The 25747-nt window shown below is 36.2% G+C and overlaps 1 protein-coding gene across 1 annotated transcript in view; it reads left to right on the forward strand.

The window, feature by feature from the left end:
• Window positions 1–1740, forward strand: part of LOC131073640 (uncharacterized) — a 92794-nt gene extending 91054 nt beyond the window's left edge. Inside the window, exons 17-18 of the mRNA XM_058010139.2 lie at window positions 1138–1226; window positions 1303–1740. Of these exons, the coding sequence (XP_057866122.2) occupies window positions 1138–1226; window positions 1303–1465 (252 nt within the window). The 3' untranslated portion in view covers window positions 1466–1740. The remainder of the gene's footprint in view (window positions 1–1137; window positions 1227–1302) is intronic.
• The last annotated feature ends 24007 nt before the right edge of the window (window positions 1741–25747 follow it).

The following is a 25747-nucleotide window of genomic DNA, read 5'->3' on the forward strand; positions in this document are numbered from 1 at the left end:
CCTACCTCTTGTAGCCAACGGGAGCTTGCAAATGTATGGAACTGATGCTGTAACACTTGTTGAAGCTTCAAAAATCAGTCTTCAACTCCTATTTGATCTTGGAAGCCAAACTTTGTTCACCCTTTCTTCAACCTGCTATCAAAAAACTTTTGTTTGCAATACAAATGAGGAGAAATGAGCCAAGATTATGTTTTAGAAGTCACTTTTAGGGTATAAATTGACTTTTTACATGGCAGATTTAAAAAAAAATATTAAATTTTGCATAGAAAAAACCGTTTTGGGCTGCCCAAGCATCCGGGTTTGACCTAGGTCCACCCGGGTTCGACCTGGTTCGATCTTGGTCCGCCCGGGTTCGAACCAGGTCGAACCCCCTCTAGGAAATTCGAACCTTGGTCGAACGAAGGCCGGACCGGACCTGAACCAGGGACTCGGACCGCACCGGACCCGAACCAGGGGTTTAGGGAGGTGAACCCGGTAAGCTAGTTAAATCCCAATTCCTTGTCATCCCCTCATTGTAATCACGTTTTCTACATGACAAGAAATCCTAATAACTAGTGGAGGTTTGGGAGTGGAGACCCTAATGGGATTGAAGGACAGCACCCTTCATGAAGGTTTGGAGGCAACGTCCCAAATGAGGTTAAGGGGTAGCACCCCTCATGGGGGGTCTGGGGGTTTGGTATGGTGCATGCTTATTAACGTATTGGATCTTAGCTTTGGGATGCCTCGAATACTTAGAAGTCCCATACCATTACAGCTCTCGACGACTTTCCTTGGAAATACCTTCTATTCAGCTTTCATTTCTTATTCCTTTAAAATATGATGTGAATTGTTTCTGTTGAAAATTTATAGCTGTGAAGTAATTGGTTGGAAAACTAATTTTGCCTGGAACGCTTCTATTTTTTAATCCAATAAATGGAAGATTAAGTATGCTGCATGTTTAGCAATGTATTGGATCTTGGCTTTGGGATTCCTTGAATAGTTCAATGTTCACATACAACATAACAGCTCCTGCTGACTTTCTTTGAAAATACCTTTTACTTAGCTTTCATTTCTTAGTCCTTTTTAATGTTACGTAAATTGTTTTGGTCTCTATCACCCATGGTTAGTCTTTCACATACTATTGAATTAAATCCGCAGCTTCTTCCAAGGGAACGCAAGAAGCATGAATATATGGAGTCTGTAAAGAACCGCTTTAAGCATCTTCCAGAAATTAAACGTATTGACAGGTATGGTGCTGTATGGATTAGATTCTTATATGAGCCTGATCTGAAAAGGAATGTACTAACACAGCTTGTTTGACAGACATCGACACTTACCAAAGCCTATATTCAAAGCAGCTGCTCTACGACATACTATGAGGCTAGCAGAGAAGAAAAAACAAGATCGAAAAAGAGCACACAGCAAGCCTGGAAGTGTTGTTACTATTCCTATGCGCAAAAAGCGGATTGTCACAGAGCTAGAGTAAATATGTGCACTGGCACAATATTGCATGCCATTTCATTGCCCGATTAAGGCTGTTGAGCCTCGTAATTGCTTTAAGGAAATTTTTGTAGACATTGCTTACCAACCTGTGAATTAAGTTCAACCTGTTGCTATCTAGTAGAAAAGGGTGTTTCTTTATGTTCTGACCTTAAAATCAAAATAAAATTTCTTCTTTGGGCAGTTGGCCCACAAGAACACAGCACTACTAATGTACAAACCGAAATTAAAGTCTACAATGGAAATTCAGTTTTTCAAGCATATGAAAGCGGGAATTTGAAGTTTCACAAATATTACAGAAATGAATTGCTTTCAAGCAATTTTGTATAAAAAATATTTAGCATGTTTCTACTAATTAGTTATCTTCTACTTAGTTGTCACATCTTGTGTTTGTTACTCCGTTGTCTTTGCAGAGATCCCATGGATCCAGGTATGATCTGCTCACGGTTCAGATTTTAGTGTGGTCCAGCTGGGGATATGGCCAGGTTTCCTTGTGGGTAATGTGTGGGTTCATCTTGGACGTCCTTGGGCGAACCTACTTTGAACCCAATATAATATTGTAGAAGCCATAGAACCCTATGGAACTTTACAATTTATCTCTACTATATGTTAAATCTTTAGGTATTTGGGTTTGACTTAGATTTATCAAAACAAATCTGCATCAAAATTGACTCAAAAGAGGTGAGTTTCTTTAGTTTCTATTTTTAATAATTCTGATTGCTTAATTTCTTAAAACGAGTTAGGTTCTATATAGGGGAGAGGATCCAGTAGTTGAGCACCCTAACTTGTACTCCTCAAAATCTTACATAGAAATTTCAAATCATTCCTAATTTTTTATAGCAGCTTACTTGACAAGTTCCCTATTTATAGCTGAGGTTTAGGGCCACATCAGCATGTTTTTTGCCAAGGTGTCCAAAACAACCTAAAAAAAAGAGAGATTGATATGTGCACTAAGTCATGTTTTATTGGTGCACTGATGTGGCACCACATGATTTGTTGCTTTTTAGATTTAAGGGAGACATTTCATTCAATTATGGGTAGTTATCATCAGCAATAACAATTTTAAAGTCACAACTTTTGGTGTAATATTGTCAAAAAGATTGGGCATTAAATCAACAAGTGTTATCACAGCTATTGGAACATGTTCAACTATTGGGTCCTCTCCCCTATATAAGTGTTCCATGGGTGTGCATTCCCCACATCAAATCCTCATGTTTTCAAGATAAGGACATCCTTGAGATGTAGGGATTTGGAGGGTACATTTTCAAGCATCCTGTCATTGTTGTTCAAGACTCGGGGACATTTTTGTGACGTCCCCCTCAAGGAGAGAATATTATAGGACATGCCCTTGGTTCGGGGACAATTTGGGGACTTTGTGACGTCCTCGAGATGTCTAGGTAACTTTGAGGAGTACCGATTATCCTCGGGATTTCTAGATGGCCCCCATGGTGGGGAAATGAAAATTATTTTTTGAAAATCTTAAGATGTTTTCAATTTGCATGTCAATCTTTTTCTCTAATTGTCTATGGGCTTCACCCAAACTCTAAGAACTTGCAAAAATAAATATAAATAGGAATCTAACTTCTAAGCTTCGCTACAAATCACTTCTAAGTTTTAAAATTAGTAAGGATTGCTGCAAAAAACAAGTGATAAAATTGTGAAAATGACATTCACCATGAAGGTTTGTGTGGTTTAGAAGGTTGTAATTTGGGTTTGGTGGCCTTTGTCACTTAGTATTTCCCTATATTGCAATAGCGAATGGCCCAAGGGCATTGCCTTCAGACCTTGCAAGGGGGTAGACTTGTTGGGGGCCTTGTCCCCAAACTTCTGTGAGAGACGATGCCCCAGCTCAATCCCCAAACTTACCACTTGCCATTGTTAATGCTCAATGCAATTCTAGCAATCTTATTAATGTTTAGCAACTAAGGTAATGGTCCTGTTGTGGGTTTAGGGGGTTTGGTCAAAAAACTTTTGGAGGATTGAGTTCATCCTCAACAATATTTAAATTCAAAATACCACAACATCATATTTTGTACAATAAACAAAACCACCATACAAATTATAAATATTATAATGCCAATTAATCAAAGTCAAATGTTATGATTTATATAAAAAATAATTTTATAAAATGTCAACAATCAACCATCATTGAGCAAGCATCATCATATAGTACTTCAAAAATATCATTAACATCCATTTTATATAATGTAGGTATTTGTTTATTAGAACCACAAGTAGTGCCATTGGGATTGGCATTAGGGTATTCATTGACATTTTCATGTTTGCTAGCTGACCCATCTTCAACATCAAGGGCAACAAGGTGGGAAGTTGAAGCATCCAAGTCAATATACTTTGGCTTGATATCTCAGTCTCTTTTGTTCCTTATTTGTAGTCACTTTATTTGAAAGGAAACACGAGTTTGAATGCACATGCACCATCCTCTATTTTTTGTGTAGTCGATAACACTTTATTGAGTGGATGGAGTATGCATATAAAACTTATGACAAAATTTTGATTTTTAGAGGTTGTAGGTGTGTGAATTATTTGTCATGGAAATACCACCAACTGTGAGCATTGATCTTATACTTGTCAAAAAGAGCATTAATATTAAAGGCATTGGACCATACAAGATCCATGAACTTAATCCTAATTGCATGTCGCATGCCAAAGTCAATCGAGAGTACAAAGTGCTACTTTGTACTCTTAGTTGACTTCAACATCCTTATATGGGGGAATCAATATCAACATATAAAGGATCTTAGCACTAAAATATTTGGGATAATGCAAAGATGAGATGTAGCAAAGTGGTCATTTTGTTCCATCTTTGTGTAGTTGTTTGAAGAAAATTTCTTCATGATCTTACCTTTTTAGCACATATGATGGTTTTCCTCTCTCTCTCTCTCTCTCTCTCTCTCTCTCTCTCTCTCTCTCTCTCTCTCTCTCTCTCTCTCATTAAATTCAAACATATTTATTAAAATAAATTTTAATGCTTCACTTATTTTCATTAACTCTAATTTTGATAATGTTTTTAATATGCTTTGTGACATATGATAGTCGGTGATGAACATTTGGATCTTTTTAACCTCAACATACATTTGTTTGATCCAATCAATTTTGTTGCCAGTTTTTTGTAGCACGCGGTTGAGGGAGTGGATAACACAAGGTGTCCAAAGTATGTGTGAATAACACTCAACTAATAAACTAGCTCTTTTATAATTTTTTGCATTATTATGACTTGAAATACATTTCAAGACTCCACTTTTACAATGGTTGTCATGAGAATGTTAGTAATAAATGCATTGTCTTTCACCTTCTTTTCACAATTCTCTACTCTCTAAAACATCTCTCCTTTTGAGGATATTGCAATAATATTGATCAATGGTCAATTTCTTGCATCCTTCCATTGAAAACAATAGATACCACTATTTTGGCCAATAAATCCCTTATAGGCTTCAATGACTCCTCTACAAACTTCACCTTGTTTTCTAATAAAGTGTTACATAGTTTCTCAAAACATAGGCACTTGTACCTTTTTGGAGTCTTATTAATTGATTTCACTATTTGTTGCTAATATGGTGAGCAAGCAACATTGAAAGCCAATCCATTTGCATAATAGACATTCTGTTATGTGTTGATTGACAATCATTGGAGACTCTTGAATTATTATTTCCAATTATCTTGTTGATCTCTTGTGTGTAAAGGTTATAGGTAGTTCTTCATAGGTGTAAAAAATGGGAGTCTCTCTAGAAGTTGAAGGTTAGAAAGTGGTAGAGGGGGCTTCATTCCTTGATGTTCTTTAATTTTTTTAACAAAGGATGATTTGATTTGTGCCTTGCTACTTGATTTACTTTTTCTTTCTCATTAATATGTGATAGGATTTGTGCTTCTGGAATGGGTACAATATTTTTTTGTTAAGCTTTGATGATAGTGTAGGGGTGTGGCACAAATGGTTTTTCACCCCACTATATGAGCTTAAAAATTTAACATCACACCCACTACAAATCCAAACACAACCTCCACCACTTGGAAGTTTTTGTACTATCACTATATTTCTAAGGAGAGAATTTGGGTTTGTTATAAAGTGGGGTTGGCTTTTGGAGTTAGAATTAGTTGTCATTGTAATTCCTATGACAAGTTAAATAAGCAACATATTTGAAAAATTAAAGCAAATAAAAACAAAAAGAATATAAACAACTTAATTCATTTAAAAAAATTAAGCATGTGTTATAGATTCATAGAAGAATGAAAACAAAACAAGAAATTCAAAACAAAACAAGAGGTCTCATTTGTAAAACGAGAAATGTAGAAAAAAATTATTATTTTTGGATAAAAGTTCTTTTGCAAAAATATTTCTCTATGATCTCCATGGCAAGAAATGAGCTCTTGCAAATATGTAGGAATACCAAAGCAACCTTTTGGAGCCTTCACTAATCAATCTTTAATTCTATTCATGCAATGACAAGAAAGAATAAAAGTTCAATAAGGATGAATGATATTTTTGTTTCGCATTCACAATAAAGGAAGTAACTTTGTTTTTGTTTTGAATTTTTTGTGCAATCCATGTTTAAGGGTAAGGGGACATTTTTGAGCATATGATCAAAATCAAAGGCCATTATAAGAAAAAATAATAATCATAATTTGTCAGTTGAGCGTAAAAAACCAATGCAATTCATTGTGGATTCATCCCAGATGGACCCATAGTGCTAGGATAGGACCTTGGATAGCCCCTAGTGTGGACTAGATCTGTACTCAAATTCGAGCCAGACTAAACCCAATTGGGTTGGTCCTAGGGCCCAAACTGGTAACACAATTTATTAGTACTTAGGATGCTAGAGTTTCATTTTGTAATTCTTATTCTTAATCTTTTTTATAACTATTTTTTCAAGGACTATATGTATTTGCATTGTTCCCTTCTCGTCTCTAAACTTCAGCCCCTTGTTTAAATGTATTGTTTATCTTAAACTTATTGTCATATGGATTACAATAGCAACCAACTTTAGATGCATGGACTAATCTTGCTTGACCATTGACCCAAACCATCTTCTTTGAAAATATGTTGAAATGGTGCAATGGGTCCTTGATAGTGGGAGGTTATGTTTAGATTTTAAATGGATGTGGTGTTAGGTGTTTGAACTCATACAATCAAGTGAAAGCCCACTTGTATGACATTTTTAAACAGGGCATCAAAGAAAAATGGTGTATTCATTCCATCAAAGCAAGTCATAGAATATAATGGTCGCAAATGATGGAAAATGACTCTTAATGAAAAGAAACTAAGTTCCTTTGAGGCTTTTTACACCACTTACACTATGATAAATCAAATAGATTTGAACTTACTTAAACCTGTATTGATTATCCTTTTCTAGAATGTTTGGTTTTAATTAAAAATACAAAATTAACTAACTAAAACACTTAAAAGAAACAAACTGGTAAATAAACATGCTAACAAGAAAATAATTACAACCTTTTCATAATAGCCATGAAAATTATAGATTATAGGGAACTTGGAATTGAAATGAGGAAGTCATTGTCCAAGATGTTAGCACATTGTGTGGACATCTGCATGTTTTGTTGTTGTACATATGAACAAAATGCAACATATTCCATAAATCGTAAAAAAAACCAATTCAGTTGTTCACATAGCCTAAGAAATTAGAAGTAGAATATTTACCAACAAATATTGTACAATGAAAATACAAAAGAATAAACTAAATAATAAGAATTACATCATTTAAATGAATAATAAAATAAATTTACAAACAAGAAACCACTTGCAAACCTTCGTATGGTTGAGTAATCTAAAAATACTTGTAAAACACAAAGAAGAAGAAAAATGTTCGGGGTTATTTAGGATTTTGCCTTGAACAATCCCTGGCCAAGATAGAGAGAATATTGTTTCCTTACTCTAAGTGTATCTAAAAATAAGAATAGTGACATACAAGATTGAAGGATAAAGTGATGTGAAGATCCCAATGTGTTTAAGGACACAACAAATGAAAGCTATGGACTTTGTTCAATTTTGTTACAAAGGTGATAAGGCATAAATATATAGACTTCAAGTTGTGGAAATACTTTGTGTAGACGTGGGAGGAAGAGTTAGTATAGATCCACTAATTCTATCAACAACACCCATATACCAACTTGCAGTCCAGATACTCTTCCTAAGAGGTTGCAGTGTTCCATCAACAAGTCTGAAATACCACTTGGAGAACCCAAGAAGCAATTTTAGTGATAACAAATTTTCTACCACTAGGAAAGAACACGATGATATAAAAACTCCACAATTCCTATTCGAGGGCCATCACATAACCCATTCCCTTTAACATTAATTAGAGAACATCATAGTCCATTGAGGTGGAATAGCAAATAAACTCTCTCTAGCCATAGTCCACCCATCAAATTATTTCCAATTTCACCCATTGTAACTCTAAGTAGAATTAGTCTCTCTTTTCCTCCGAAACTACATAACTAGTGGCAAGAGAAAAAAAAAAAAAACTAATTAGAATTAGTCTCTCTTTTCCTCCAAAACTACATAACTAGAGGCAAGAGAATTTACAATATCCCTAATAATACAACGATATCATCCTTATCAACCTGACGAAACAATTATCAAAATTGAGAAGTGTGAACACTGCACTTAAAACTAATTTATGAACTTAAGAATGATAAATCAATTGAGCTCACCATGCCTCTTTACAAGAAAATTTTGCAATTAGCGAAGCACTTCATCATTAATTAAAGGTGATCATTACATATCCAAATAATATGTTGTCTGGATTCTTACAGAGCCTTGAAAATTGGAAATGATAACTCACACTCAAACATATTTTACAAATCTTAACTGTTGTGTATTGTTAGGATTAATGATAGTCCCAAAGATATTGAGAGCGGGGGGGGGGGGGGGGGAGGGTGAATCAGTATATAATCGGTGTACAAAATATTTAACCTTATTAAGTATTTTGCATTCCAAAACAACGTACCGGTAAATAAGAATTAATGCAGCAAACATGAACAATAAAGACAACATAGAAAACACACCATAACACAAGATGTTTAACAAGGAAACCTGGTGTGGGAAAAACCTCGGTGGGATTTGTGACCCACAATATTCACTCACTGGCCAATGAATAACTATTACTTACAATGAGGGGCCTGCACATGCAGGAAGGCCAACTGCCTAGAGCTCACTGCTCAATCTACAAAATAGAAGTCTCACTGACTTACAAAATGGATTATGAAAAGCCAATACAATGTACTGCTTTAAATCAACATCAACTATGCTAGGTTCAGTACCGGTTTAAGCTCATACTATAACCATAAACCTTATACAAAATCTGTCCTATGCATTCGCATATATCTTATCTTCTATTCCATCCACTATCCTTATATCCTATCATATCAAATGATTTACAATATCTCATACATATATGAGTCTATTACAATATGCCATGTCGGCTTTACAAAAAGATATTTACAATTAAATACAATAAACAAAAGTTTATTCATGTCGGCTGGAGTGTCGGTATGCATTGTTGCCGCTACCGGTGAAGAGTCTGCCAGTGCCGGTGCCTGTTGGTGGTTTACTAGATGAATGCCACAAGGTTGCTTGAAGGTTTCCACAAGGTTGTCGGTAGGTTGCCACCAATGAAAATAGCATCATTTCTCACTAGAGTGTAGAATGCCAACAATCTCCCCCTTTGGCATTGATGGCAATACTCATGAGAAAAGTCCAAAAACTGTTTCCAAAAATGAAGTCCAAAAAGTTACCAAAAAATATGTGCTCCCCCTGAGCAGATGATCTCCTCTGAATAGCCATTTTTCTCTGTCCACTACTCCCCCTTTGCAATCAATGACAAAGGTTGTCAAAATTTGTCAAACGAGTGCAAAATTTTACCTTAAGGTTTGTAACCGGTTGGTTACAATCTGAAATATATCAGCCAAGACCAAGTTTAAACTCTGCATGAATCTATTGCTATCATTCATGGTTGCCTCAGTTCATTGGATTGTACCGATGAGATGATGAATATGTTCCTCCGGTGATCTTTCTCCTTGAATTAATGCCTTAGAGATCTCATTCCTCAGAGAGATAAGGTTGTCCAATTTAGGACCGAGTTTATACTTCAGCTCTCTGGCATTTGCCTTGATCCTTGCTTTTTCTTTCTCCAATTTCTCCAACTTTTCCTCAAATTCTGCTATCTCTTGCTCTATAACTGATATAGGTTCGGATGAACCAATGATGTTATTAGCTATATCATCAATTTATTTTGTACTCTGCTTATCTCTTTATCAATGTCCCGGGTCAACATATGTGGCTTGCATGTTTCTCTATACAATTCCTTATACTCCAAAATTGTTCTATTCAGTGCCAGTAAAAGTCTTTTAATGTGTTCCGTGCACTTCTTTATTGTCTCCTCAAAGAATTTTTCTTTTTCTTTTTCTATTTTCTCTTTGAATGTGTCCTCATTTACCTTATCCACTTTTATTATATTTCCAACAATAAATTTAGACAATGTGTCTAACTGACTTAAAGAATCCTTTACATTATCTACATTGCATTTTGTTGCAATCATCATAAGAATAGGTATGGTATCATCAATTGCCTTGTAGGCCAAAGCATTACAATTAGTTATCTTTTTGATTGAGTCCAGAAGTACTTCAGTCACATTTGTAGGTTTGAATTCACTTAGTGAAGTACCTGATGTCTGACCAACTGCTTTTACTATCTCAGTGCTTGCAGTAATAGTAACCAATTTGCTTGTCTCAACCTTCGATGGATCAGTTTGAGTTTGTGTTTCCACCTGTAGTGGTTTGGATTTCTCAGTGAGTACCGGTTTTGCTATCTCAACATGTATCTGTGCTTCTGCCAGTTTCTCTGTTGGTTTCTCAGTGTTATCAGCTGCTGGTATCTCTGTGTTATCCATTGCCGGTATCTCTGTCTCTGTCGGTTTCACAGTGCCAGCATCTACACTACCAGTATTTATTCCATTGTCCAAAGGTTGCTCTGTATGCACTATTTGCACTTCAACCTCTACATTTTCTGCTGGTTGCTCCGCAATGTTTCCACTGCCAACAATATCATCCTTCACCTCTGTGCTATCCTTGTCCACAATAATGTTCACTACCTGAGTATCAATATTCATAGTGAATAGAATTTCTGATTCAGGGTTAGTGTCATCATGTGTTATGTCCACATTTTCAGTAGCCGGTGTATCCTCAGTGTGTACTGGTGTAGTATCCAAGGGTGGTGGTAAGTTGTTAGTTATTTTTATGTTTGGTATTCCACCAACTTTACCTTTCCCTTTGTCCTTGTCCTTCTGATATACCTTGAAAGTTTTCTTGGGTTTGTTCAATTCTTCCTGTTTTTCTTTTTCTACAAAAAAGATATCCCATTTATCTATTGTTTCCTCTGCAATTTCATTAACTCTTCCAGCCATTAGGCTCACATGCCGGTGACCACTTGCAAAAATTGATCTGTTAGCTTCACTAATTAGTTCATCAATCTCTTCTTTAGAGTTAACTGGATGAACAACTAGTATTTTTTCAATCTTGAGTTTCTTATCTAACTCCATAACTGCAATCCTCTTTGCATCTAACCTTCTATACAATTCATTTGGAAAATCATCTACACCTTCTATTAACACTTTCTTGTAAATGTCCAGATATAAAATAATGTTGTTTTCAACACTTTCCTTTTCAGAATCAGTGAACGTATTATACAGTTTGCCCACATTTGCCAAGTTGCCTTCATCAGTGATTTCACTCAATAAGTTATCCAATGGTGGTATAACTTGTTGTTGTTTCTTCTTAGGTGTCAACTTCTTTTCCGGTGGTCTTACCACTTGTTGCTTCTTCCTTAGTGTTCTTGTTTTCTTGGGTGGAGGAGAGGGTATCGGTGAAGGTTTTCTCTTCCTATCAACTCTCTTGAACTCAACAGGTATCTCACTGTCAGATGATGTGCCGACCAGTGAGATATGTGCCTCCGGTTGTAATCCTTCCAGATCACTTTCCTTTATTCTAGTAATGTTCATGATGTTTTCTTTGATTTCCTTTACTTGTTTTGTTGCACTCCTTATGTACTTTTCTCTTTTCTTTCTTTGTTTCAATGTTTGTACACCACTCTCAATTGTTTCTGCACTGTCAAAAACCTTTTCCGCTGGTTCTCTAGGTGCTTCTAAAAGGGCTTTAGCATAAGTTTTAATAATATTTACATTAGCCTCATACCCCATTTCAGTTACCCATACAGTTCTAGGAAGAACTGCTTCCATCCATATTTCATCCTTCTTAATTACAAAGCAGATTTCCTTATCATATTTGTCTACTATACTTTGTGGTAGTCTCTCTCTTGTTTTCATTTTGGCTTGGAAATCTTTGAAATGTTCAATTATATTGTTTTCCCTAGCAATACCCATGTTGGTGAAGGCTTCCTGCAATTGCTTGCCTACTGGTATGTCATATCCAAAATCTTTGTGTCCAATACCGAGAATTTGTTTTGAGAAATACAACATAAGACATACCAAAAGATTACCAAAACGAAATGTACCTTTCTTGTCTCCTTTCATCTTCTTCAAATTTTCAACTAGTTCATCCTTTAGCCATTCACATACATCTATTTTTGCATCATTATTTACCATATCATAAGCACTTTTAATGCAAAGACTAGAAACTGAGTTAATTCACTTTGCATGTGTGGTCTTGTAACCTAAGATCATAATTATGAATCTAACATTTATATCCTTGATGTCATTTACTCTCAGGGATCTGCTATCAGATGTTGCTCCTGTTAAGGTCATGACTGTGTTGTTAGGAACCTTCTTTGTTTTGTCAGGTCTGCTGCCGATAGAGGGTAAACCTGTCACTGCCCTAATTGCTTGTCGGGTGAATTTGCAAACTGAGTCTAGCCAAAGAAATTATCCATGTGCCCTACTTAGGATAATTCTCACTACCTCCTTTCGAAATTCAGGGGTGTTCAAGATTTCTACAAAACCTAAGGTCTCAATAACCTTGTGTTCGGGTTTGACATTTCCATTCTCATCACAAATTACTGTTTTAAATATCTTTAGTATTTCCACAGAACCTAACTCTTCAATATTGCAGTGAATATAAATTCTAGGGTCTTCAGCATAAGCTACTCCTTTAGGAATTTTTGAGAATGCGCCTATGGAATCATCTTGCTTAGCTATCTCGGGAATAATTTTGAAAACGGGCCTAGGGCATTTTACAATTTCCACAACAGTAGGGTTTGCAATAAATTCTAGAGTAGAAGAGGAAGACATTTGAAAAATACCTTGAGCTGCCTGATAATGTTTGAGTGCTTGAAAGGAATCGCTTCACTTCTTCCCCTTGAATGCCTTCACTTAGATTTTTGTGCTCTCTGCTAGTTTGAATGCTCGTTGAATCAAAAAAAGAGGGAAAACCAATGATTTATAATGAAATTTCATTCAACAACTGCAATAAATGCTCGCCGATTAAGTGAAAACTTAACACATCTGCCGGTAAAGAAGAAATCTATCTTCTCACCATCTACTGAGGGTAATTTGCATGATGTTCAATTTTCTGCAATACCCCCAAAGGGTTACTTCTCAGTTGGATGAACAATTTCCTGCCGGTGGAGTGATACTCCGTTCTACCGGTGAAGGAATAGTCTCATCAACATTCTGGTCTGTCTTTCTAATCCATTGTCTTGAAAATTCTTGCTTTACCTCATCAACCTTTTCTTTGCCTTTCAAACTGGGTCCTTTATTGTTTGCTGGTGGAGTCTTGCTTCTACAAAATTTTGCAATATGTCCAATCTTGTTACAAGCATAACAAGTCACATTATTCTTCTAAATAGCCTTTCCATATCCTATGCCGGTTTGTGTTCTGCATTGATTAGATAAGTGAAAATCTTCCACAAACATAACATCTTACATTCATTTGGTAGTTTTCTGAATTATGACCAACTTTGTTGCATTTGGAACATTGACCGGTGGGTGCATTAATGTTCTGATTGTTTCTAGATCTACAATGATTTTCTCTATGACCAAACTTGTTACAGTTAAAGCATTTCTCACTAAATTTGTAAGCATTAGGTTGTCTTATTGGTTTATTGTGATCATGATTGTTTGTAGTACCAGAACTTTCACCAACTTCAAATCCAAGTCCATTAGTATCTCCATTAGGTTTCTGACTTTTCAACATATCATCAAGTTCTTCTGAACTTTTCTTGAATTTCTCTTTATGTTGATTTGCAGTAGCCAACTCATTTTCAAGAATTCCCATCTGCCTCATAAGTTCAATTTTATCATGTTGCATGTGAATCAGATCTGTCTTTAACATATCATTTTCATGACTGAGTCTTAGATTTTCATTTCCAGCATCATTGAGTCTCCTAGTCAAGTCATCTTCATTCTTCTTTCTGTCTTCAATAGTCATATCTTGCATTTCATTCCTCATAGTCATGTTTTCTTGCCTCATCTTGTTTACAAGCTCATTAAGAGTTTCCTTTTCATCTTCATCATTTTGCATCTTCTCATGAAGTTCTTTTCTTTTATTTCTAGCAATAGTAAGATTCTCCTGAAGTCCTTGAATGAATTCCTGTGCAGTCCTCATATCATCTTCAAGTTTGATATTCTTCAACTTCTCTGAATCATAGTCTACAAGAGCTCCTTCCAATTGCTTTCGTAAGTTCTCCATCTGTATCGGTGTCAGAATCTTCCTCAAGCTGTTAGGCTTTTGAAAATAAAGGACCAAGCTTTGATACCAATTGTTAGGATTAATGATAGTCCCAAAGATACTGAGAGGGGGGGGGGTGAATCAGTATCTAACCGATGTACATAATATTTAACCTTATTAAGTATTTTGCATTCAAAAACAATGTATCAGTAAATAAGAATTAATGCAGTAAATAGGAACAATAAAGATAACATAGAAAACACACCATAACACAAGATGTTTAACGAGGAAATCCAGTGTGGGAAAAACCTCGATGGGATTTGTGACCCACAATATTCACTCACTGGCCAATGAATAAATATTACTTACAATGAGGGGCCTGCACATGCAAGAAGGCCAACTGCCTAGAGCTCACTGCTCAATCTACAAAATAGAAGTCTCACCGACTTACAAAATGGATTATGAAAATCCAATACAATATACTACTTTAAATCAGCATCAACTATGCCAGGTTCAGTATCGGTTTAAGCTCATACTATAACCATAAACCTTATACAAAATCTGTCCTATGCATTCACATATATCTTATCTTCTATTCCATCCACTATCCTTATATCCTATCATATCAAATGATTTACAAGATCTCATACATATATGAGTCTATTACAATATGCCATGTCGGCTTTACAAAAAGATATTTACAATTAAATACAATAAACAAAAGTTTATTCCTGTCGGCTGGAGTGCCGATATGCATTGTTGTCGCTGCCGATGAAGAGTCTGCCAGTGCCGATGCCGGTGCCTGCCGATGGTTTACCAGATGAATGCCACAAGGTTGCTTGAAGGTTTCCACAAGGTTGCTAGTAGGTTGCCATCAATGACAACACCATCATTTCTCACTAGAGTGTAGAATGCCAACATGTACAATCAACATCATTAATTATTCTTAATGAGAATTAAGGAGAACAACTAAACCCAATCGATGAAGATGACATGTCATCATAGTGCATTAGAGAATGCTTCATTTGCATGAATATCATGAAATTGTGTTGCAAAGAGGTACCATACAACAATGAGAAACTACCACTTGGAATATGGTGGCCCCATAAACGAAGATATCAACATAGATCACTAAAAAAGTAGACATGTTATGATTATTTGAATTGGCAGCACTACTTAGAAAAATGAATTAAGTTCAATATCATGATTCAATAACTAATTTAACTTTAATAAATAACTTTAACAAGTTATTTCATTAAGGCAAAAGGTGGAAGGCACCTGAAATATATATATATTTTTAATAATATTCAGTTTACAATTCATGAAAGGTCCTTTCATGACCAAAGTATCACTATTATACAAGCCTTGAGATGGTCAGACAAATTCTTTATTGTACTTAGTAAAATGGATTTAAATAAACCTAATACAAACACAACTTATAAAATGTAAAATCCTTTCTGCCTTATCATATTTAAAAATGGCACCACACCATTTGCCAATGCAAAACCCATATATACCATCCTTAGAGAAATAAAGAGACAAGTTTAAAGGGAGGTCATTAGAAACCCCTACCACCTCTTTCAAGAATTTGATGTCCTAGGGCACATTTATCCTTTGTGCCTCGATGTCACAACCAACAATTTATACCACAAAGGGGCCCATGCTGCTATATATTAGTGTTACATGACCAACCACAAACCATTGCCAGTTCAAAACCCTAATCGAGGGATCACATTCTGTAAAGCCTCATGGAATGAAACACTCTACTTTGGATAGACCAGAGCCTACATAACACTTATAATAACATATTTCTCTTCTTTGAGATCAAAGATAACAACCATAAACATAGATTTGCTATCTATGTTGACACGATAAATGCAAGACAAAACAAGCAAAACATCTCCTAGAATTAATCTAATTGCATGCAAAATGATCGGAGATGGATATTTAAAAAAATTATAAGCTTACAATCACTCATTCCCCCCCCCCTAAAAGCAACCTATAACCTATTAAAAAAGGTGAATAGTAGAATCCATGATTGATGGCAACAACTACAAGTGAGAAAGAAACCCAACCATGCCAAAATTTAACAACTATTTCTTATATGACATGTCTATGAATAAATGATCCTACAACAAGAAGTCTTTTCAATTGCAAACCTCAATAAGTTTTTCTCTTACGATCAAAAGAGGATACAATCTAAGTCTCCATCTATAATATTCGTGCATTTATGAAGTATTAGGCCAAACTTCTAGGAACAGGTTCCAAATCTATTCTTTTTCTTAGATCCTAGTTTGTGGCTCTGTGGGACATCTGTAGCATTCCGTATTTTCCAATTTACTTCAATTATCCCTCATTTTTCCCTAATTCCATAAAAACATTCCAAATCCAACTAAGAAAGAGGATGATCATTCCCAACCAATGAATCTAATAAGAATCTCAACCCTTTCCTTATTTGGATTGAGGATAGATCTATTAGGTTCACCCCTCTTTCAATGTATTTGGTTAATTTGGATTAATGGTTTAATTATCTTAATTGACCTTAATTCAAAATTACACCATTACATTTTGGTGAACCCAACTTCTTACGTCTTATTTTCCAATTCCTTGTTTCAGATGTGATTTGTATGCACTTTGACATTCATATTTGCACTCATAGATCATATTTGCAATTAAATTACATAAAATTAGATGTTAAATTCATAAAAAAACTAATTTATTACTCTAAAATTGACTTGCGCATTGCATAATTTTTTAATTACATTTTTAGATCTGATTGTTATGACATGATATGTTCAGATTTAGAAGCATTTCAATCATTGTTTATATACTTGCATTAGTGAAAAAATCATAAAAAATTGCACATTGTTATCTCTTTTTATCATGCATTTTGCATATGTTATCATTTGAAAAAGAAAATTGTTGTCACTTTGTTTTCATTTAGTTAGTTCCATGATGCATATATTTCATAGATGTGATAATGGATTAGCCTTCCTTATTTCACTCTATCCCTCTCTAAAGGATCATCCTACCCATTAGGAAGTTTTAATGCCAAAAGGAATCATTAACACTTCTTTCATAAACTCTCCCTTCTAAGGATGAATTTTTGAGGAATGATGTTGATCTTTCCCCTAAAATGCGCCTCGCCCATAAGCATATCCTAGAGGAAGAGGATGATATCGTAAACACCTTCCTTAATGTTACCTTACCTTCCATACATGGTACCTCTCCTAGAGAAAAAGTGTTTATGGACATTGGTTTATCCTCTCCCAAATTTGGTCCTACTAATGAGGGCAAATTAGTGTAAGAAGAGGTTATGAACACTTCTTTCAAAACTCTTCCTTCTAAGCATGAAGCTTTGAAGAATGATGTTCATCTTTCTCCTAAAATGTGCCTCCCCCATGAGGATCATTTGGTACAAGTGGATGATATTGTCACTACCTTTCTTAGTGATACCAAACCCTCTTTTCATTTCAATTAACTTTCCACTAGAGATGAAGAATTAATGAGTTATTCTTGTCCTTCTCTTAAAGCTTGTCTTACCCATAAAGATACCTTGGAGAAAAAGGTTGAAATCTTTAGCAATTTCCTTGATATTCTCCCTTCTAAAGATGTATCCTTGGAGACCAAACAACCTAATCAAGTCAATACCATTCATGTTTCTAGTTATGAGAAGCCTAAGCCCAAGAAACCTCACAATATCCTAAAAGTTCCAAAATACATATGTGAAATGTTGGCAACAATGCAATAGACTAAGAGGGCGCGGAGGGGGGGGGGGGGGTGAATTAGTTTGCTCACAAATTTTATTCAACTCAAACACAATATCAGATATGATAATTGATAACGAAAGAACAAATCAACACCACATCAATAACACACATAACACCAAGATTTTTGACGTGGAAAACCCGGTTAAGGGAAAAACCACCGTCGGATTGAGACCCACAATATAAATATACCCTGTTAGAAGTATATGAATATTACAATGGGGAATGAACATGCATTCAGGTACACTACCTAGAGCTCATTGTTAAAAACACATAACAAGAAGGGTTACAACCCTTGGGAAGACTCATTGTCTTACAAAAACATTCAGATTACATTTGGGAGATCATGAACTGATAAAATAGCATCTCCTCATGCCTGGTTACAGTTTCGATTAAGAACACAATCTAATATGCTCTGCCACACTTCTTCACACTTTCGAAAAAAAAAACATTTGTTTGCACACTTATCAGATCACACACATTCAGATATTCTCGTAGATACATATCCCATATGATTATTATATATATTTATACAAACCATCAACTTATCTTTCAAGGTTGCCTCAACGCTCATCACAAATTACAAAGCTATAACCATACACACTACAACAATACATGTAGACCAAAACAATGTCGGCTAATACATAGTATGGACCTAAATCAACACCTCGAACAAGAAACACCTCCAAGAATTATGTCTTGGACATCCACAACACGCTACAATCATCCGGTTGGCTGAGAATGTCGCATAACACGAACATACCAGATAAATCATCAACAACGAGCACAACGATCAATGCAGACCATCAACACAAATAGGAAATGATCTATAATCATCCACAAGCATCATGAATTACCACAACATCACCACTTACTAGGAGCTTCATCATCATTATACCAAACCTCAAGAACACTAACTGAACTGACTAGAAAACTGAAAGATTCACTCACAGACCTCCAAATTATGAACCATATGAATTGAGGACACACCAGAACATCCAAAACACTCTGCCAAATCTGCAAACCAAGATATTGCAATGTGGAGCAAAATCTAGAATACTGATCAACACTGAACAACAGAAAAACCAACTGCAATACCAGCTCTCATAACTTGATCAAATCTCCATGCAAACCATTGAAACTATAGCTGAATCAACTAGAGATACTTATCTCAAAACCTTTTAATCCATAACAACTTATTTGCAACACACTGGCCAAACCAACTCATTTAATCTGACTGCAACACTAGAAACCATAGAGGAATATGTTGACATCAATGACAACACATTACTTCAACAAACTTCTCAACAATATCCAACAATCTCCCCCTTTGGCATTGATGGAAACATATGTATGTGAAAAACAATCAATGCAAAGAAAGAAAATAATCAGCCCCCCCTTAGATCATGCATACAACTCAATAGAGGTTTTTCACATAGCTCTTTCTTCCCCTTTGACATCAATGATAAAGGCACATATTGCACAAATCTCTGAACAATCTCCCCCTTTGACCAAACTCTCTCTCCCCACAACTGAACATCAAAACTAACAAATCATGATTCTCTCCCCCTTTAGAACTAACTCACAAATCTGAACAACTTGAACCATGATATTGACTACTCCCCCTGAGTAGCAACCTCACTCAGCATTCCGGATCACAAGATATCTCTATGAAATCCACCAGACTGATGCAACTCAATGCATCTCAGTTCTCATCAGGAGGGTCAATTACCCCTAGCTTCTCTATGAGATATTCGAAAGTATCTTTAGGCAAAGGATTTGTGAATATATCTGTGTAAAGCGGAAAATCGCGATCGAACCCTAGTTGCTCTCCCCTCTTCCAACTCCAAGGAGAGAGAAGGGAGATTCACTAGGGTTGATGGTTTTCACTTAGGGGAGAGACTTTACATTCAAAAGAGGGGTTGAAACCCACAAGATCCAATCCCACACAATGCAAGATTGGATGCTAAATGTGTTTCAAGGGTTAAGAAAGCAAGGCTACCCTCTTTTGTAAAGAATGTTGATAGAAGAATTAAGCTAGGAATGCATAGAAAGTGACAAAGATTTGCTTATAAACTGAGATAGGGATATAGGATGAAGCTGCGGACCTGGAATTAGCAGTAAAATGTCGATATGGCGCTGTCCTGCAAATTTGAGCAAAAGTTGTCGGGACGATGGCGCCCGAGCGCCACGGTCCTCCGAAAAATCCTCGAAACGAAGGGGGATCTGTTCGTCTCTGCACAAGGATTCCAGATCTTCAATTTCAGCCGCGTACCTGCAACCTACACACAGAAAAGCGAAGACGATTGGGGGGTTAGGGATTAGGGGTTTTCCTTTAGGTCAAACCCCGGTTTTGGAATTAACCAAGAAATGAGCAAGTGCTGTAAATGTAAATGTCTGTAATGTAAAACAAGTACTAATACCTTGTTGTAAGGATGTTTGTATCCTTATGTGCGAAGGTATAGATGTTGCATGTTGTATGTTGTAGCATGTAGTATGTGATCTCCTCTTCAATGGTTGAATCCTTGCCTTGAATGCAACACTTAGCCTTGAATGGAGACTTGAAATGATCAATTGCTTGAAGGAATGCTTGAATGCTTGAATGCTTGAGTATAGTTTCCATGCCTTTTCCATCATATCCAAATGAGAGAGAAAATGCTGTTTATATACGTGTCAATTAGGGCTGATAGACTGATTTTCCCGACCTTAGGCCGACCAGGAAAGATAATTTTCCAATTTGCAAACATAAAGACCCGAAGTCCAAAGGAGACCGGGCCCAAAATAGGACCCAGGGACCAGGGCGCTGGGCGCTCTGGTCCCACCTCCCGGGACAACAGGGTGCAAGGAGGTTCAGGCTAGGGTGCTTGAAAAATGCAGTTTTCAGTGTCGTAATCAGGTTTCGGGGTCTCCATTCAGGTTGCGTGTTGCGTCGCCATCGTGAAGACCGAAATGCAGTCGAAATTGCAAGTGTCGCAATTTTAGGACGCTACATTTAGCCCCCACTTTAGCGGGAGTATGTATGCTCATACTTCCGGTAAAGTACAAGGAACAATCATTGAAAGACTTTCACCACGTCAAGGAGGCAAGACACACCAAGCCCCCAGTGGACTAAGGATCTTACGACTTCGATTGACAAAGTAAAAGGGAAGATCACGAGGGAGAACCATGACTGTCAGTAGTAAGGTTCCCTCACTATGAGTTATGCAAGAGAGATATCGAAAATTTTCAAGGCAAAGCTAAATTTGTCAAGAAATTTTCAAGTATCTTGAAAAGATATGAACGGGATGTATGCCCCCCTACGTTAAAGCGATCGCACACGCCTCACCGGGGGTGATTGCTTTAAGGTAGTGATACATATAAGAAATGAGAAAGGAAAGGAGCACGTTATCACAAGGATTTAGCCCCCAAGTGTGAGATAAGCCCAAGGATAATAGACACAAAACACAAAGCACAAGGTGACTTCGCTTTCCTCGGGGTCAGTATGCTGTATGATAATTCATGTATATATATCATATGTATGTATGCATAATTGTTCTTCATTCCCCAATCAAGGAAGGTCACCTAGAAGAAGGGAACACATGTGTCTTTTGAGTCAACATGAGAGAGACCAAAAGAGATCTCAATGCTTTGCATCGTCCTCAAGTAGACAACACTAAGGACAACAAATAGAAGAATGAGAATAACATATAGAAGAAGTAACACAAGAGAGGAGGAGAGAATCTGCTATGCTAATGTAACTAGTCTAGCACGTCATCTACCCCCGATCTTGCTGATCAATGTTTCGGGAAGGCAGGGAACACGCCAGAGGAGGAACATCCAACACAGCAGATGGAGCTATCACAAGATCCAAACAAGGGCTATGTTCCGAGCCACATTGTTCTTGTCTAGGAGCTAGGATAAGTGCTTTAGAAAATTCATTAGATAAATGGTTATCAATATCAACAAGTTCATATTCACTATCAGAAGCAAGAGGAGTAACATTTTCATCATGCATAACATTTTCATCTATATCATCATCAAGATTTATAAAAATAGGATCTTTAACTCGCACAGGATCAAGACCATCATGCATCTTTTGTTTTGGAGATTTTGGAGAAAATGGAATAATGCTTGTTGAAGGTGTTTTTGGAGATTGCAAAGTTTGAGAAGCAGCTGCTTGAGCTCTAAGATGACGCTTTTGTCGGTGTTCACGTGCAGAACGATTTCGTCTAGTCTTAGTAGGAAGTGGAGAAGATTGAGGAGGAGGAATGTGCTCATCCTTATCACTTGGGTGTTTAGGTTGTGGTCTCTTAGGCTGGATAATAGGAGAAGAAGAAGGTCTCTTCTCTCTATAGAAGGAAGGAGGAGGAACTGTTCCATATAAAGGAGGAATTTTTGGTTTAGGAAGAAGACCAAGTCCATCATGACGAGGAGGTATAGGTCTACTTTTAGAAGGTTTATTAGGCATAGACATAATCACATCCATGGGAACGGGTTGGGAATCTTCTTGAGGAAAGACATTAGTTTTATCTTTCAAAGGAAGAACTTCCTTCTCAAGAATGATAGGAATATCAAGTTTAGGTGTTCTAGGTTCACTTAGAGATAGGATCATATCTGTTTTCCACTTTTGATAAGATTTGAAAAGATGATCACTTCGCGGAGGAAGAGATTGGAATTGTTTAGGCCAAAAGTAATCAATAGGAATGCTAGAAGTTCTTTCAGCTGGTTTAAAGAGACTATGATTGACAGTAACAACTTCACCATTATGGGGAAATTTCAAACACTTATGAATAGGAGAAGCAATAGCTTTCATGGAAGATACCCAAGGATAGCCAAGCTTCACACGAAATTGTTCGGATGAAGGAATAATAACAAAGTTCACATCAAGGGATTTGTTATGGACCTCAATAGGTAATGTAATAGAACCAATTGCAGGAGAAGAAAATGAATCAAATAGTTTCACAATCACATCTGTTTTGTCATAGATCACTTGATTCAATTGCAAAGTAAAAAGAAATTCTTCAGTAATAACATTAACCATGCACGAAGGATCAATAAGCACTCCACGGCAAGGTGTATTCTTGACTTTTGCAACTATGTATAAAGGACCATCAGGTGCCGTAATGGTTTCACTAGAATCAAATGTGATGGAAGGTTCTTTAGGATTTTCTTGCTGCTCTACAAAGTTAATCACATTCGGAGTCATAGACACAAGACCAACAGATGAGAGAGAGGAATCATTAGCCTCAATCGCATTAGAGGTATGAGAAGGTAATGGATCAGTAAAAATCTGAAGATTTTGGTTAGGAGGAGCTACAGATGTGTTGCCTTTATCATTCACTCCGGAAACAGAAATAGTATTATTATCAATCAAATCTTGAATTTTACCCTTTAAAGAAAAACATTTTTCAGTATCATGCCCAGGCTGACGATGAAATTGACAAAAGGCTTTGTTATCAAAATAAGGTGAAGTAATCTTTGCAGGATCAATTTGTCTTATAGGAGGAAGAGTAAGCACATTTTGTTCCAATAACTTATTCATAATACTATGCAATGATTCATTCAAAGGAGTATACTTTCTTTCTTTCTTGAAAAATTTAGAAATAGGAGGCACACCTGATGCTGCATTCACATTGTTGTTGATGATGTTTTCATTGAATTTGATGGAATCTCTGTTCGGTTTAAACTTCCCAAATGGTTGTTGACTACTATCACCCTTATCACTCGGAGCCATAGGATGTGATTGTTCCATTTGACTCATAGTCAGTTGATAATTGTGAAGAGTTGCACACAACTGTTGGAAAGAAGTAAACTCAGAAAACAGAAGTTTGTCTCGAATATCTTTTTGTAAATTAGAAATAAAGATTCTTTGAATATCATTGTCAGGCACTGGAAAAGAAATTTGAGCATACAAATGCTTATATCTACCAATGAAATCAGTCACTTTTTCTTTAACACCTTGTTTACAATGCATTAAATCAATCAAAGTAACTTTAGGACTTATATTGTTTTGAAATTGTTGAATAAAAGCATTTGCAAGTTGTTCGAAAGAAGTAATAGAATAAGAAGGCAACGAGCAATACCATTGTAGGGCTTTGTCTCTTAATGTTCTAGTGAACAGTTTTGCAAGCAACCTTTGGTCATAAGCAAAATCAGTACATATTGTTTGAAAAGTCTTAACATGTGTTAGAGGATCTCCTTTACCAATATAAAGTTCCAAATGCGGGATTTCAACATGTTTAGGAGGGATAGCTCGAACAATGTCAAGAGAAAGTGGGCTCGCAACATCAAATGTGGGCACACTAAACTTAGATTGATTCATAGAGGCAATTTGTTGCTGTAAAGAAGAGACAATTTGTGCAAGATTATTAATGGTCGCTTCAGTCGAAGAATTCATATTAGATGTGTTAGATTGTGATGGAGGTGTTATGTTATTGAAAGAAGGTAAAGAGTAAGGTGGTGGGACTCTATGATAATTAGTCATAGGAGATGATTGGACAGGAGGAACACTACAAGGAGGAATGGAATGGTTAAACGAATTGCCCCCTTGCGTCATGTTCATTTGTGGAGATGTAATAGGAACACTCATTGAAGGGACGAATGAAGAAATCGGATTGAATGAAGGAATAGGGTTAATTGAAGAAGAGGGATTGCCCCCATGACTGGTGATCACAAAAGGAATGTCTTGTGTAGAAGTAGCCATTATGTTTGATGTAAAGGTAGGTATGCTAGCAATAGAAGTCATCAAATGAATAGAATGATTGACTTGAGTAGGAGGTTGTGTATAACCCAAATTTTCAGCACAACTCTTCATAGGCATCACATTCGAATCCACAATGTGTACAATACCATGCAAAATATCGATTCCATTCTTATCACTTTGAAGCATATGTTTTAGACCCTCAATTAAAGGAAGAGCTTGACTATCGGGATACTCATGAGACATCCATTGGTGAAAATCATCAAATTGGTTATCCAATTTCGAAAGTTGTTCTTCAGAAACCTCATGGAGAGCTTCTTCATCATTAGGAGGATTAGAGGAATTACCCATGTCCTCGTTAAAAAGGCTATTCAAATTAGGTTCCATCTCCTCAGTAGTTAAACCTTGGAAGGACTTAATTCTAAGGCTTCGTCTAACGGGAATAGTGTAAGTAGGGCTTATTGTTGTAAAACTCATGCACTAAAGAGAGAGAGAAAGTTTTGAATTTAGAGGTAGCAATTTTCAGTAAAATCAGCCAATCTTCTGGATTTAAGCTATTAAATGCAATCACGACAGTCTCTCGAAATTTCGGAAAAAATGTCCGGGACCGTGGCTCTCGGAGTGCAACACGGTCCTTGCAACTTTTTTCGAAATTTGCAGGGATGAAAGGTATGATGATTTTAAAGCTAATCTGAAAAAATTGAGTGATTTTACGATCTATAGATAGGCCAAATTAAAGTTGCAATCTCGAAATTGAAGCCTACCAAGATTGTCGAAAAATGCAAAAATTTGAATTTTGAAAAAGAGAGGGAAACTGAAATTTTGAATGTTATGATTTTAGAGGGAATGTCAAAAGCAATGCAAGTTTTGAAATTTAAAAATTGACTCAATTTCACGCAAAATTCAATTTTGAAAGCGGAAATTAAAGTTGTTGTAATTAAGTACTTAATTTCAAAAGTCACAAATTGTAAGAATTTGAATAAAGCACTGAAATTTTGAATGAATGCAAACACACTTTTTAGATTTAGGACAGTAAGAACACAATTTTGACACAAAATTTCAATTTCGATGATTTTTGAATGATTATAAGCGTTAATCCAAGCAATCCCTAGACCAACTTTGACTTTAATTTTGAAGGTGTTAAAATTGATAAAATCAGCCAAAATTCTGG

The sequence above is a fragment of the Cryptomeria japonica genome, chromosome 11, assembly GCF_030272615.1.
Source record: "Cryptomeria japonica chromosome 11, Sugi_1.0, whole genome shotgun sequence".
Classification (NCBI taxonomy): Eukaryota; Viridiplantae; Streptophyta; class Pinopsida; order Cupressales; family Cupressaceae; genus Cryptomeria; species Cryptomeria japonica.